Below are 15,141 nucleotides of genomic sequence, written 5' to 3'. Positions count from 1 at the left end.
TTTGAGACAGGGTCTCACTATGTAGTTGAGACTGACCTGGAACTCACTATGTAGCCCAGGCTGGTCTCAAACTCATAGCAATCCTCCTGCCTCAGCCTTCCGAGTGCTGGAATTACAGGCTTGCTCCACCACTCCCAGTCAGATCCTACTTCTTAACAAGTCCTTTCCTGGCCATCCTACTTCAAGGCCAACCCTCCATCCCTTCCCCCGAACACTTACTGTCCTCTTTACTCAGCTCTTTATTTTCTCTAGCACTAGCCACCTTCTGATATAGCTTATTTTATTTATTATGATGATTGATAATTGGATTTTTCTCCACTAGAAGTAAGCTCAATGAAATCACAATTTCAGTTTGCTTTCTTCACTGCTATATACTCGTGCCTGGAACAACATCAGCCTTAGAGTGGGCCCTCAGTAAACATTTATTGGATGAAATAATGAGTGGATAGATTGCTGGACCAAAGAAATGCCATAGATAAAAAATTTCCTGTAATGTATTTCTTGGAACACTAGTTCCATAGAGCAGAATTAAGACTGATAGTTGGAATCCAGGTGACAAATCCTGCTCATATTGAACTCTTTTGCAGTATTAATCTCACTAAGTCATACTTAATATTTCACAGGAAGAAGTCAAGCAAAGCCCAGAGTTAATGAATAAATTGCAAAGATACTGTGCAAGCTATTTTATAGTAGGTTGTGTACTAGGCATGCCTTCTGAAAAGTCTCCAAAGGCAGGCCACCACCATATTCTTTGATGCCATTCCAATTATTTATCACCAGCCCTGATAAAATAGGTATTCAGATTGCAAAAGAACTGGGTACATTATTTAAACAGATCATTTTCAATAGCACATGGAAGTGTCATATTTCTAACATTACTTCCCAGCCTTCACTATTCTTCTTGGAGATAAAATGAAGTTTAAATTAATAGGCAGAAGAGCCAAGCCAGGTGTGGTGGCACACATCTGTAATCCCAGCACTTTGGAAGCTGAGGCAAGAGGATCACAAGAGTTCAAGGCCAGCCTGTGCTGCATAAGGAAACCATGTCTCAAAAAAGCAAAACAAGAAGAGCCACAATATTTGGGCATCTTAAAGTCTTTATAGCTTGGCTAGAAAAGAAAAATCACTGTCTGAAACAGAAGAAGCAATTAAATCTTAACACAAATTGCTAGGTAAAATAATACACAACTAAGGTGACCTTTGTTTCATTAAGGCTTTTTGTTAATATTTTATGTTTCCTATTTGCCTTGCATTTTGGGGGGAGGGGAAAAATGTTGGATTACTTCTGTTTGCTACTTTTTTTCCCAAATTTTACCCATTAAGAATAGTTGATGTGCATATCTACATGGTTATATGACCATATTTGTGGACATTATTGTTTTTTGTTGTTTTTAAAAAAGGATTGAACCCAGGGCCTTCGCACTGAGCTGCATTCCCTGCCTTTGTTTTTTGTTCTTTGGGTTTTGTTTTCCTGAGTAAAGGTCTTATTGAGCTGCTAAATTGCCCAGACTGAGCTCAAACTTGCCATCTTCCTGTCTCAGCCTTCCAGAGTGCTGGGATTACCAACATGAGCCACCACACCCAGGTAGTGGACATTCTTAAATGTAATGATTGCTCTTGTACTTCCAAAAATCATGCTTAGGGGTTCAATATAAAATAAACGTAGTAGTAGTAGTAGTAGTACCCTGTAAAGTTTTATTAAAGTGCACTCTCAGATTCCTATCCAACATGGATAGGCATGAGAGAGGGAGTAGGGAGTCAGGATGGGTACAGGAAGTCTTTGCATTTACATGCTGGGCCGACTCACACTCTTTCACATATACTGGCATGCCATTCATATACAAACACTTAAGTTAAATGTCTCTTTCCAAATTAATAAATCTTTAGCTATGACTACATTTTTTTTTAGAAAAAATACTGTGTACTATCAGTATAAGGATTTTGCTTTTCTTCTTAGGCTATTTTCATTTGTTTCTTCTGCATCCTTTTAATGGGATTTGTAGGTCTCTTGAAAGGTAAGGTTGAAGTTTACTAGTCTGGCCTGTACTTGATAACAAAACTATCTGAAATGCAAGATGTTTTGCTTCTGACTGAGAAAAAAAATCCATATTTCACATTTAATCAAATCCATGCTCCTCCATTCACATCCAAGAATGGAGTATCAGAGATGTGCAGTTTAACGTACTAACTTCTCTATTGCCATAAGCTTTTGACCCAACCCTGCCCCTTGAATTCAAAATAGTGATTCAACTTTTCTCAGTTCTTCCTTGTTTATTGCTTGTGATTATTTCTGGATTGCTTTCCAATCAGGAATCAGAATCTCATTGAAATTAACATGCACTGTCAGAAGCCATCCGCTCTGAGGACTTCATGATTCAGCCATTTCTGCACTTGATTTTCATGCCAGCTCCATCCTAGTCATTGGAATCATCCTGACAGTTAGCTTTGCCTAAAGAAGCTCAGAATTCCAGATGCTTTTTCATATTTTGCATGCATGATCTTTAAGAATAAAATATGTTACCTGACCGCCATTTTTTAAAATAAAAATGTCTGCCCTCTTTTCCAGTGATGCAGAAGACCACAAGCCTTTGAAAAAAGGAAGTCGAACACCTTCAGACAGGACTGTGAAAAAAGAAGATAGTGATGATAGTCTGGTTGACTATGGTGAGGGGGTGAATGGCCAGTTCAATGAGGATGGCTCTTTCATTGGACAGTACAGTGGTAAGAAAGAGAAAGAACCAGTGGAGGGGAATGAAAGTTCAGAGGCACCGTCTCCTGTCAACGCTATGAATTCCTTTGTTTAACCTTTAAGCTCTTTGCCAATGTCCTATTTCTCTAGAATATTTATCTTAAGCACCTGTTTGTCAGGCCTCTCATACTATGAACATATGGGTTGAAAGTATACTTTCTGCTGTATGTTAATATTATGAGCACAGTTCAGTCAAGAACATAACTCCATCGATTGATAATGTTGATGTGAACTTGAGTGCAAAGTGCATATATTTTCATTTAATGTGGGTTTTCTCCATATCTTCAGAACTTGATCAAAATAATGCAACATCATCAACATTATACAATAGGATGCATGGAAAATTCTACACATTTAAAGGACATACCTTTTTATGTTATCAGAACATGGTTTGACACTTTGTTTATACTATCCTCAGCCATATCCTCTAAATATGAATTCCGTTTTCATTGTCAAGAGTGTTAGTGTAGTATTTTCTAGAACTTCAATGTCTTTGTGGACATTGTTGTGAAACTGGTGACTCTATGTCTAGCTGTTGTTAGTCTTTTTGGGAGACTGTTAGGAAAAGTATGTACAGTATATTCTTGCTAAATGAGTTAATTATGACACTTGCATTTGCTGATGCTTACTGAAATCCTGTTACCTGCTATTTGCTCCTGTTATTTCATAGGCTTCTTAATCTTCCAGGCATTACAACAACACAGTGTTCTACTTTTCACATTATCTCTATATTCAGTTCTTGTTAGGCAAAAACAATGTGTATTGCAATCATTTTGGCATTTGTGCCATACTGAAAGGATGAAAAGCAAGTCACCCAAATTACATTTCAAAAATTATTCCAGAAAACACAGGGCAAGACACATGCAGTGCCTTCAGACAATAAGCATTCCATAACATCACACATTCTCTAGCAGCTAGTACGGTCAACTCTGTCCTACACTACTGTCATTGTCAAAGAGTAACTTTTAGAAAGCAGAGATAATGAAAACTGCAAGACTGGAAAAAAAAATGTGAAAATAAAAATGGTAAGACATCATTTTAAGGAGCTTTTCCCCATAACTATAAAAAGAAGAGCTTTATCATTAACTGGCGCACATGATGATTTTTGTGATCTTTTATGATTTCTGTTCAAACAAGTCACATTCAGGAAGGAGGATGGCAACACAGTAGAACAACAAACAAGTTATTTTAAAACTAAAAGCATACTAGAGCATGCCAACCATGATACTTTATTCTCTAAGTCTTGATCTAGATGAGCTTTTGCAGTTCTCTGCAGCGTTAAGCAACGTGTATGCAAACTGCAATGGACACGTTACAGAATCTGACAAGTGCTTAAAAGACCAACCGTCAAAAGGGATCACATCTGCAGTTTAAATATAAGATCCTATCCTATTCATCAACAATATCTACCAAGTGGTTAAGCTCCAAATATGAAAATCTATAACAACCTATGGTTGAAGGAATGCTCAGTTTCATTTGCCAATAAATTGGTTTCTCATAACTTGCATCAAGTTTAATTTTAAGTGAAGCTTTTATATGTAGATATTTTGTTGAATTTGTAAATATGCTCAAAAGTGTAGATGAGGCTATATGCTTACAGGTATTACCTACAAATAAATAGCAAATGATGTTTATGTTGTACTGTATAAGAAGTAAGCTAATTAATATGGTGTGTGGGATTGGAAAGCTTTTATTTTTGTGGGGTTTTTTTCCCCCTTTTTTTTTTTTTTGGCTGTGAAGCTCAAATAGTGAACTTTTCTCCATACCTACAGCAGGTTACTAGCCGAAATCCTCAGAGCTCTGCCTGTGGAGCACAGTAGGCTTAGTGACAGGGTGTCTTTGACATATGCAGGTAAAGCGTAGTTTGAACTAATCCCAGATCCAGATGGCCCCAAATACTTCCATGTCTCCATTTTCTCATTTTGTGGATCTGCCTATCTATTGGAAACACAAAAAATAAAACAGGCTTGTCTTGGCATCAGAGAGCACAAAGATAAAAGTTGCTTTAAATTTGTCAATGTTTTGAGAGAACAATAAAAGCATAGTTTTTTCTCTTCCATAATGGTAGATGCTAAATTTATCTGTGCATGAAAGAGTCACTTCTAAAATAATGCAACAGATTTTGTATGAAAAATTAAATGTGGTTTTAAACGTCCTTCTCTCTTTTGTGATTTGTCATGTTCCTAGTGGAGTGTGCACATCCAAGTAATGGTATGTGTAACAGAGCAGGTAAATGTGGCTGGACTTCCTCCAAACACGTAACTATTAAACAGTCTTGATCGCTTTGTGATGTTTAACTTTTTCAAACATTTATTTCCTAATGTTTTAGATAGTGCAAAATTTTATATTTACTTTTGAAAAGCTGTCGCATGCAGAGAAAATTAAAACTAAACATAAAAGATGTAAGGCAAAAGAACATAGCAAAAATTAATGAAAAGCAAGAATAGATACTACAGTCTTTTGAGAAAAGACCCAAGAAATGCAGCACTGCCTCCTTTCTCAATGCCTGATCCCCCACGCCTGCTGTCAGTTCAGACCCTCTTTTTTGCCTACACTACCTTCACCATCCTCAGCCACAGGCAACTTGGGTTTCTAAACGTGCTTGTTGAGGCATCTTAGACATTTATAAATATTAACCCACTTCCTTCTCACCACCTTCATTTTTCTCTTTGTCCAAAAACTGTACAAATAGCCCAAGCCTAGCATGTTTCACCACCTGCCCCTTATTGACAGGTCCTTAGTCCCAGACCCGCACCTATGAGGCCAGCTGGCCAAGGTCCCTTCCTAACAGTTACTGTGAGCTGTTAGGACATTACATACCATGTAGTCATTCTCCATGGAGGGCATGTCTGTGCCTCACCAGAAGACCAGTCAGGCCCTCCCTTCCCCTCCAGATTCACAGACCACAGCCTCTCTACACACATACATCATAGTTCTATGTAGCAACATGGGCTAGCAAAACAAGCCTGACCACAAAAAGCACGGGTCCATTACTGGTACAAACCAGCTTCTTCTGGTTTGTAATGGTCCTGCTTTACTTTTAATGGCTGATCTTGGAAATGGCTTGTGGGGAACAAGAAACAGAATCCTCACCCAGCACATGAGATTTTTCTGCACATGACCACAAGAGGTCTCCCAAACTTTACTCAGCAAGAAAGAAACAAGATTGGAAAAGCAGCCGCCTTTCAGAACAGTGAAAACCGCTTAGTAATCACACTGCGGTCTGACGATGCAGAAAAGTGATTGCCTGCTGCCACGGGGGAGATGGGATTAGCAGCTTTCTCTGATGAGTTTACGGCTCCCAGGACAAAGCATGTGGCCCATGAGCCTTTTCACCTCTGTTTCAGAAGAACAAATGACAACAGAGGCCAGGATGAGGCAGTCAGGAAGATTGCCCTGGAGACGTGTGTGGAGCGGTAAGGACCAAGGAAGGAGAGGGAGAAGCGAGCAGGTAGAGCTGCTGATAGGGCGGCAGGCCTGGGACAGATGCAGGGCCAGGCCACACCAGGCCTGGGCTCGCATGACAAGCTTCTGCATTTATTCAAGGAGCGGTGGAAAGTCGGTGTTAAGGGAAAGGAGGAGTGCAGGACTCAGTGTGGAGAATGGACTAGAACATGGTGCTTTAGACGAGCAGCTGGCTCCGGGCCATAGGGCAGGAAGAGGAGAGAAGCGAGTGGAGTCTGAAGATACTGAGGGAGCAGAACTGGTGGGAGTGGTAGATGCCCCACGGGAAGATGGGGAAGGAGGCACTGGGGGTGGACAGCCTTGGATTTCTGACCCTGCAGAACTACACACGAGGTTCGCTGAGAACCTCAGAAAATAACCAGGTTTGGGGGTGAGTTACATATAAATTCAGGCAAATAAATGAGGAATTCAAAAACCTCTGAGACATCCAAGTGGAAGTGACTGTAAGAACTGGATACGTGGGCTTAGAGTGCTCAAGAAACTTTGAAGATCGTGAGTAGTAATGTAAGCCCTGAGGCCTGGGTGAGGACTCCCCTTACTAGGGTGCTCTCAAATGTACTGCACAGGAGGGGCCCGTGGAGAGAAGTCAGCAGGAGCCATTCTCGGGAGCTCCTCGCCCAGAGACACAAGGAAAATGTGTTGACTTGGAAGCCAGTGAAAGAGACTCTTGCAAAAATGAAAAATGGAGCAAAATGAGGACTGGAAAATATTTCTTGGACTTGAAAACATGGAGGTCAGACTTTGGTGAGACTTTGGTAAAAGCTCCGATAGAGGGTGGCCGCAAAATGGAATGAGCTGAAAAGCGTAGGAAATGGAGACTGAGAGTTTTGCCTTTACTCAGGTGGACACCCCTGCCTCGGCTTTCCCTACGCTCAGTTCCTCGACATCCTTACCTCAGTAACAGAGTAGTTTAAGTGTCCCACTCTGCCCACCACCTCTCCAGCCCTGTTTTCCCTCAGCTTTCTTCTCAGCCCTAAGCTTATTCCTTTGCTCCATCTCTTCTCCGGCAGAGTTTATCATCCATCTTCTTGGAATGCTGGCCTTTATCCTCACATCGTTTGCCTTTCTGTCTTTTCTAAATATCTGTGGAGGGATCAAGCTTCTGCCTGCCCCTAGCAGCTGAGACAGAATTTTCAGTACCACTAGAAAGGCATAAACACCTTCCAACAGATTTCTCTCAACACTGCCGGGGGGACTTGCTATTTTTCTCCAGAGAATTTACATTCTCACATTGGACAATGACTCTCTCAAATCTTATCCACTCTCCTCAAGCATTAAACCCTGGCCCCTCTTCCTGCTTCTCACAGTCCACCTTCTACAAAATGACCTTGCATCAGAACTCACTGAAGGGAAGGACGGAAAGAAGGAAGAAATGAAAGGGAGGGAAGGAGTGAGGAAAGAAGGACAAACAGACGGGAGTTCCCTCCTCCCTGCTAGCCTGCCTCCATGTGCTCTGTCCTTGCCTCTGCATCCTGGAGAAGCAGAGGCATTGTCCTTCCTCTGTCCCCAGGGCCAGGCTTTCCCCCTTAGTGGACTCTGGGCTATCAGGTAGCTCTGCTTTTGCTTCATGAGCCGTCTGTTGACATTTAAACAGCTCAGGTCTCTCAGAAACAGTTTTAAACCTTTCATGTCCTATCCCATGTACCCCTTTGAGTTATCATCTCTCCTCTTCATGGTCAAAAAGGATGACATAGTAGAGGGAAAGAATATGAGGACGATCATAGAGGCTACTCTGCTGTACGGTCCTTGGTTCCTTCTATAGCCGTAAAACTTCTCCAGACCAGTTCAGTTTTTTCTGTAGCCCACGTCTTTCTTGGTCTGTAACTAGGCAGCTCATTATCTCAGCAGATGACTCTACAATTTTTTTCTTTTGAATCAGAGGGTGTCGGCTAGCTCACTGGACTCTCCTGGGTGTTCTAAACCTAATACTGTGTTGTCTAAGCCTAAAACCAGCCCTGCAGGATCTCTGTTGTTATTGCCTGAGATGTGGCTTCAACATCACGTGTTCTTAAAGCTCAGCAGATAATTCTGATGTGTAACCCGGATGGGAACCAGCGTAAAGGGACGGCTTGTTCCGCACTGCTGTGTGTTCACGTAAAGTATCCAATGAACAGAATTTCAGGACATTTTTGTACATACTGCTCCAGGTGGATCTCAAGGTCTCTTGTATTCCTCTCATTTAAAAAAATCCAAAGAAAATACACCCTCTCACATGGTGCAAATATAACGTGATGCAGACCTTTTGGAAAGCAGGCAGCTTCTTTAAGTGTTAAATATGAATCTGCCATCTGACCCAGCGACTCCACTCCTATCTCTATACCTAAGAGAAATGAAAGCTGAGGTCTACACAGACTTCTACACAGCCATAAAAATTCTCCAGACGCATTAATCACAGTAGCCAAAAAAACAATCCAACTTCCACGAACAAATGAATAGTAAACAAAATGTGGCCTAGCCATACAATTAAATGATGTGTCTATATAGATAAAATATTTTAAGTGTTAATGTGCTGTGGTGTAGGATACCCTGAAAAGCACTGTGCCTCATTAAAGAAGCCAGACAGAAAAGACTACCTATTGCACGATTCCATGTACTTGAAATGTCAGAAAGGCAAAACCCTGCAGACAGAGAAGACAAGCAGCTGCCGGGGGCTGGGAGCGAGGATTAGCTGTAAGTTGTCGTGATGGGTCTCACTGCAGTGATGGGAACGTTCCACAACCGAATTGTGCAACTCGGTAATTTTACTAAAGAAAAGTCACTGACTTTCATGCTGGAAACAGGTGAATGTGTGGTATTAAGTCACACGTCATAAAGCTGCTCTTGAAATGGTGTTGTCTGAGAGACGAAGGGGGCTGTGCATAAGTGAAGCTCATGGTACAGACAGCGCCATGTGATGTGGCCGCTCGCCTCTGCGTCCTCCTGTTTTTCAAGGACGCACTGGGAGACCATGGTTCTCAAAGTGTGCTCCCTGAAACGGCACCCCCAGCATCGACAGTTAGAAACGCAGGTTCTCCAGCAGGCCCTGTCTGTGGAGTCAGGAACTCTGAAGGTAGGGACCAGCGGCTGGGCTTTTAGAAGCCATCTGGGTGATTTTGATGCACACGAGAAACGCTGCACAGTCTGCTGGCCAGGCTCTCTACTCTCCTGTCTGGAGGAACAGGAAGGATTGATCTGCTGAGATAAAAAGAAGACACTGGACTCTTTTCATAAGAGTAAAAACTCCAATGCAAATGCCCATCAATAAGTAAATGGATAAACAAATTTATAGACCGTGAAAATATTAATCAGTAATAAACATGAATAAACTACATAGATCTCCTATTCTACTGAGTGAAAGAAACCTAGGATGGCAGAAAGCAGATCAATGATTATCAGGGGCTGGGTGTGCAGGGTAGGTGGAGGGAACTTCTAAGAATAATGGAAGAGTCTATTCCCTGACTGCGGTTGTGTTATGGGGGTGTCCACTTGCAAGGATTGTACTTGCGAGCATCGTAAAACTAGATCCTTAAAATGAGGAGGTTTTGTGTATACATTGCATCTCAATAAAGCTGGTTTTGGAAAAAATCTGACTCCTCTCCTCGGTTTCCTCCCCATCTGTCTCACCTGCTCACTAGTGGGGCTGATGCTGCTGAGAGATGTGGGCTCCAGGACACACACAGACCTCCCTGGCTGCGCTGCCCCAAGGCCCAGAAGTGGGAGATGGGGTGGGGACTTGGGACCCAGTTACGGCTGCCCACAGCTAACGTCCCCAAAGCCATCTTAGAAATGAAGCAGATCCGACTTCCATCTGTATTCTCCAGTTGACTCCAAGCCCTAAACCCACACAGCCTTGGCCAGAACTACATCTACTGCATCTCCATCGCTTCAGCACCAGGGTGCAGAGGAGCGGCAAAACCTGGTCCTGGCCCAGAGAGGCAGCGCCTGCCTGATTTCTTCCTCTGCTTCCCCGGCCTTGACAAAGCTGCCTCTAGCACTTCCTGGCTTGTCAGAGTCTCTAGCTTAGCACTCCATGCCATCCCTCGTCTCTCTTTCTTATTGCTTCTCTGAGGGTTTTTAACCTCAGTCGTTCTCTTCTGGGCCTAAACAGCATCCTGTCCCCTAGCCTGATTCTCTATTCAAGTGAGGGCTGACATCTCAAACTCAATCTGTTGAAAATTTAAATCTTGAGTTGCTTCCCACTCTACAAGTCTTCCCTTCTGCAGTGAACACATCCTAACCCATTTGGGCTGCTGTAACAGAATACTATAGACAGGGTAGCTAATAACAGAAACTTATTTCTCATAGTGCCGGGACTGCAAGTCCAAGATCAAGGTGCCAGCAGTCTCTGTCAGATGAAGGCCTGCTGCCTGGTTCATAGATGAACCATTGGTGCTGTGTCTTCACATGGTTGGAGGGGGCAAGTGAATTCTATGACGTGCCTTTAAGAGGGCACTAATCCCTTCAAAGACCCAACCTCACAGTATCATCAGGCTGGGTGTTAGGATTTGGCATGGGGGTGCTCATAAACATTTAGCCTATAGCAAAGCCCACTCTCAGAAAATGGCACCCTCTTAGCTCAAGGCCGAGCCCCTAGGAGCCATTGTTTTAAGCTCCCCACCCCAACACGTCCATCAGTCAATTCTGTAAGTACATCTATTTACAAAATATATGAACAGATCCACATTTTCTGCTTTCCCACCTGCCCTCTTGCAAGCCATTCTCCAGATGATAGGGCAGAGTTAGCAAATTTTTTCTCCTAGAAAAAAAATCCCACAATAATCTGGACTTTGTAGGCCTTTTGATCTTGTCACAGCCACTCAGCTCTGCCATTGTGCAGTGAAATCAGCCACAGATGATACTTAAGAGGGGATGAGTACCATTCTGTTGCAGTAAAACTTTATTTGCATAACAGGTAGCGGACCAGATCTGTGGGCCATCGTTTGCTAACCTTTACAAGAGAGATTCCTGCCAAAGGAAATTACTTCACAGACATCCCACTCCACTTACAGGAGGATCCAAATTCCCACCACGGCCCCTCCCTCCCTTCCTCCGGCCCCCTTTCCAACCCAGACCTTTCTTTTCCTCTCGCATACTGTGGCCTCTCTGGACCCCGAGACTTCCAACTTGCTGTTCCCTCTGCCTGCAGGTTCTTTCTTGTGGTCTCTGCAAGGTGACTCCTTATTCTTTGGGCCACCCATGAACAGCTCCTCCGCTCACACCTCTCTGCAGAGTCCCTTTCCTCTGCTATTCCATCACGAACATCGCCTATTTGTCTCCCTGGCCGCAGTTATCCTGTAGTCTGAAATTCACTTGTATTTTTAGTTGTTTGCTTGCCTCATTCCACATGTAGGGCTCTGGAAAGGCAGTGGCTCCTACGTTCCCCACTGCGTCCCTCATGTCTATAATAGAATGCCTGAGGCTCGCGTATTCTTCATTCAAGGATCCTTATTCAGTGCCTGTCATGTTGTAGACACTGCTCCAGACTCACAGCTGATCCTTAGTGAATATAGGTGGAGTGAATTAAGGAGGGAATGAGTAGCTGCTCCCCCTCCTGGATTCTTCCTGTGAGCTCACCAGGGTAAGCATGCCGTCGTTTTTTTGCACACCTCAGCATCGTTAAAGCAATTCCTTTGCATTTCCGAGTCCCCTCTTAGTATTCACAGCTCTCCTGCAATGATACACATACAACTCCATCTGACTGCAGGAGACTATGAAAATGCACCCCTACCTTCACAGGGTGGGTATTTTATGTTCCTTTCTTCACCCACAAAGTCTCCCGTAAGCCACATGGGCACTTTAAGTCTGGCCACAAAAGGGAAGTCTCTGAAAGCATGAGCTGGTTCTCAGCTCACCCTGGGCTTTTACCTTACAAACCATGAATATTTTCCTTTCCTCCCTCTCCCAGATCATAGGGTTCAGAGCCTAGGGAAGAGATGGCAAACCTATGGCACATGTGCTGCTGCAGGCTGTTTGTATCATTGAAAGCTCTACCCCTGGCCTGGGGTACCACTTAGGATTCAGCATGTGACAGTGAAATTGAGGAGCCCAGCTTCCCCACATCAGCAAGGCAAACAGTATCCTTCCCTTAGCACTGTCTCTCATTTTTGCTGCTCTGGTTGTACCTTCCCCTTCTGAACTGTTTTTTTCCTCTGGAAGAAACAGTTCCAAACCCCTAAAAAGAAAAGATGCAATTTTCTATAGTACTGCTCGACACTGCATACCCGAAAACAGACGTGCATCACCTTCTCTTAAAAATCCTGGATGACATGAGTTCACCATGAGGATTGCTGAACTGAGCAGAAATACAGAGGCAGCAGAATAAGCAGTGACAACGAAAGCAGCAGCTACCTGCATCTTGGTAAATTCAGCTGCGTGGAGACATCAGGGTCTTTGGCTGGGAGGGGAGCTGGAATTCAGTCTCTTCTGTTAACTCCTCCTTCTCTGCATCCCTTTCCAAACTCTCGAGAGGACAGTTCTGGGAAATGAGGCCTCCGAGGAACAGCAGAAGCCCTGCTTCATGGCAATGAGCCATGGAAACTGACTGGTGAGAAAATTTGCTCATCTCCGGGGCTGGAGGAAATGCCAAAGCACTGAACGATGCTGCCATACCTACGGGTTCTCTTCCCTGGCCAGTCCAGAAAAGCAGAAACCAGGAAGAAGAATTTGTATACATCTCAATGAAATTTTAAATAAATCCGAAATAAAATGCTAAGTATTAATATGACCACATAATTTATATGAACTAAAATCAGCCACGCCCACCTGTGACCTTTTTTATGTTAAAATGAAAATATGAAAAATAAAGGATTTTTTCGCCTTTTTAAGACATTAAATATATGTGTCCCAAGACAACTCCTCTTCGCTCACAGAAGAGAGGTGGGGGAGTGGGCCACAGGTTGGACCCCGCTGGGAGACGTCTGGGACCCTCCCTCAATTCATAGGTTGAAACCCAAAGCTCCAATGTGTTTAGGTCCTTCGGGAGAACAACCAAGGCCAAATGAGGTTGTGCAAGTGAGGACTGTGTCTTCCTTCTACGCAGAGACACCACCGAGGCTGTGGTCCTTCTCTCTCTTTCTCTTACTTTCTTTCTCTTTCGCTCTCTGTCTCCCTCCCACACATCTCCCTCTCTTCCTTCCTTCTCCTCCTCCCTCTCCTCCTCCTCCTCCCTCTCCTCCTCCTCCTCCCCATTCTCTCTCCCCCACCCCACGTGAGGACCCAGAAAGAGGAGGCAGCTGCGAACAGAAAGAGCACCCTCGCCAGGGACCTAGCTGGCTGTCATGTGCGGTGGGACTTCCCGGCCTCCAGAGCTGTGAGATGACAAATGTCGGTTGTGTGACCATCAGCTGTGGGAACTTTGTTGCGGTGGCCCAAGGAGAGTAAGACATAACCCTTTGCAAATTACTTCACCTCCTTTCACATGCTGTCCCCAAATTCAAACAACCCTTTGGTGTTTCCCTACTTTATATGCGCTTCCAGCATTTAATTCTCTCTATTCGCAAGATACTGCTGTGTTGAAGTAAGGAAGAAGAAAATAACCAACTTGCTTTTAGTGCCTATTAAATATATATAAAGCACTATATAGGGAAGTGTATACGTCATTCCTGTTTCATATTCTTACCAATCGTGTGAGATAAATCACTTTTCTTTCCAAAGATCACACAGCTGTAGAAGAGATCTAGTACATGAACTCAATGTGTCTGACTCCAAAATACAAGCTCTGTGTCTCTTTACATTATTTCTCCTTAAATCTAAACAACACAAAATGCAAGTCTGAAATCCAAAATGGGAGGAGAGTAAGCCTCTATGTCCAACTGTGAAAGACTAATATTTAAAAATGAAAAGAAAATCCCATTGTTTTTAAAGGCCAAAAGACTCTCAGTCCAAAGGCTCTGAAAAAGGAAACACAGTCCTGGATGAATTGAAATCTGTGCCCAGGCCTGGAAGTGGTATGAGGTTCTTAGGCCTGGGACCAGAGAATTCCTAGATCACCCAAGTGATAACAAATTTTACAGCAGTACACATGGCTAGAAGGTCATGCTGAAGGCCAGGAAGGAGAAGCCACAGCTTCAGGAAGGATTCTATACAGTATGCAGTGCTTTAAAAATTGCTTAAGAGTTCTCAACAAATCTTCCTAACTGTATTTCATTGTCTATGCTATTTTAACAAACTGAATCCTGTATTGATTGTTGAACATGACCCTTGGCTTTTTCACCAAAACCGGTCTCTGAGAGAAAAAATTCACAGCAACCAGGGGAAAAAAAAAAGTAGTAGAATTGCACTCCAGAAAGTGTTTGGCTCAAACACACTGAATGACCCAGGATGCCACTGGGAGAGGGGAAGGACGGCTCCCGGCAGGACATGAAGGACAAAGCAGAGAAACCTAAGAATCACTGGAGATCAATAGAGAAGCAGGAGGGGATTTGAAACCCACGGAGAAGTGGAAGACAGTATGACAGGCACCCCTGGAAATTGTGAGACCGGCCTCTCCCTGCCCAGGTTGGAACCTCAGTTACAACGGCCCAGGCTTCCTACGGCTTTCAAACCTGTCCGCCCAGCCAGGCAGATTCCACCTTCACGGAGAGACACTTGTTAAGCCGTGGAAGACTGGGCTTCAATGCTTCTACACCCACTGTGTCCTGGCTACATCATTTCATCACTGGAGAATTAAATGTACTGTCATTTTATTTAAAAATAGCTTGATAGCCCATTGTTAAGTACTTATTCAGACTACTTTGGTGTGCACATGCCCTTGTTGCCTAGTAGAAGATGAAAGAGCTATTCATGCAACAACTGTGGACCGCTGATGCTCTGAGGATGCAAGGGTGAACTGGAGGCAGCCCATGTCCATGTAGAGTGACCTACGGACTAGGAATAGAGGCCCAAGGAGAGAATCAGCAACCACAGCACCATCGCACCTGCTACAAGAGACCCATGTACAGGGCAGTGTG

At 43.6% G+C, this 15,141-nt stretch overlaps 1 protein-coding gene across 43 annotated transcripts in view; it reads left to right on the top strand.

Annotated features, from left to right (window-relative positions):
• Positions 1-4,904, top strand: part of Nrcam (neuronal cell adhesion molecule) — a 195,662-nt gene extending 190,758 nt beyond the window's left edge. For 20 of the 43 annotated variants that reach the window (XM_010614001.3, XM_033756840.1, XM_033756828.1 and 17 more), the window contains 2 exons: positions 2,004-2,015; positions 2,567-4,904. In XM_010614001.3, the coding sequence (XP_010612303.1) occupies positions 2,004-2,015; positions 2,567-2,804 (250 nt within the window). In that variant the 3' untranslated portion in view covers positions 2,805-4,904. Of the gene's footprint in view, positions 1-1,957; positions 2,016-2,566 lie in introns of those variants that run through there. The other 23 variants (XM_033756885.1, XM_010614022.3, XM_010614021.3 and 20 more) reach the window with 2 other exon arrangements.
• The last annotated feature ends 10,237 nt before the right edge of the window (positions 4,905-15,141 follow it).

The sequence above is a fragment of the Fukomys damarensis genome, unplaced genomic scaffold (assembly GCF_012274545.1).
Source record: "Fukomys damarensis isolate Sample0158 unplaced genomic scaffold, DMR_v1.0_HiC HiC_scaffold_4, whole genome shotgun sequence".
Classification (NCBI taxonomy): Eukaryota; Metazoa; Chordata; class Mammalia; order Rodentia; family Bathyergidae; genus Fukomys; species Fukomys damarensis.
Note: the sequence above shows the minus strand (reverse complement) of the source record. Positions and strands in the feature narration are given on the sequence as shown.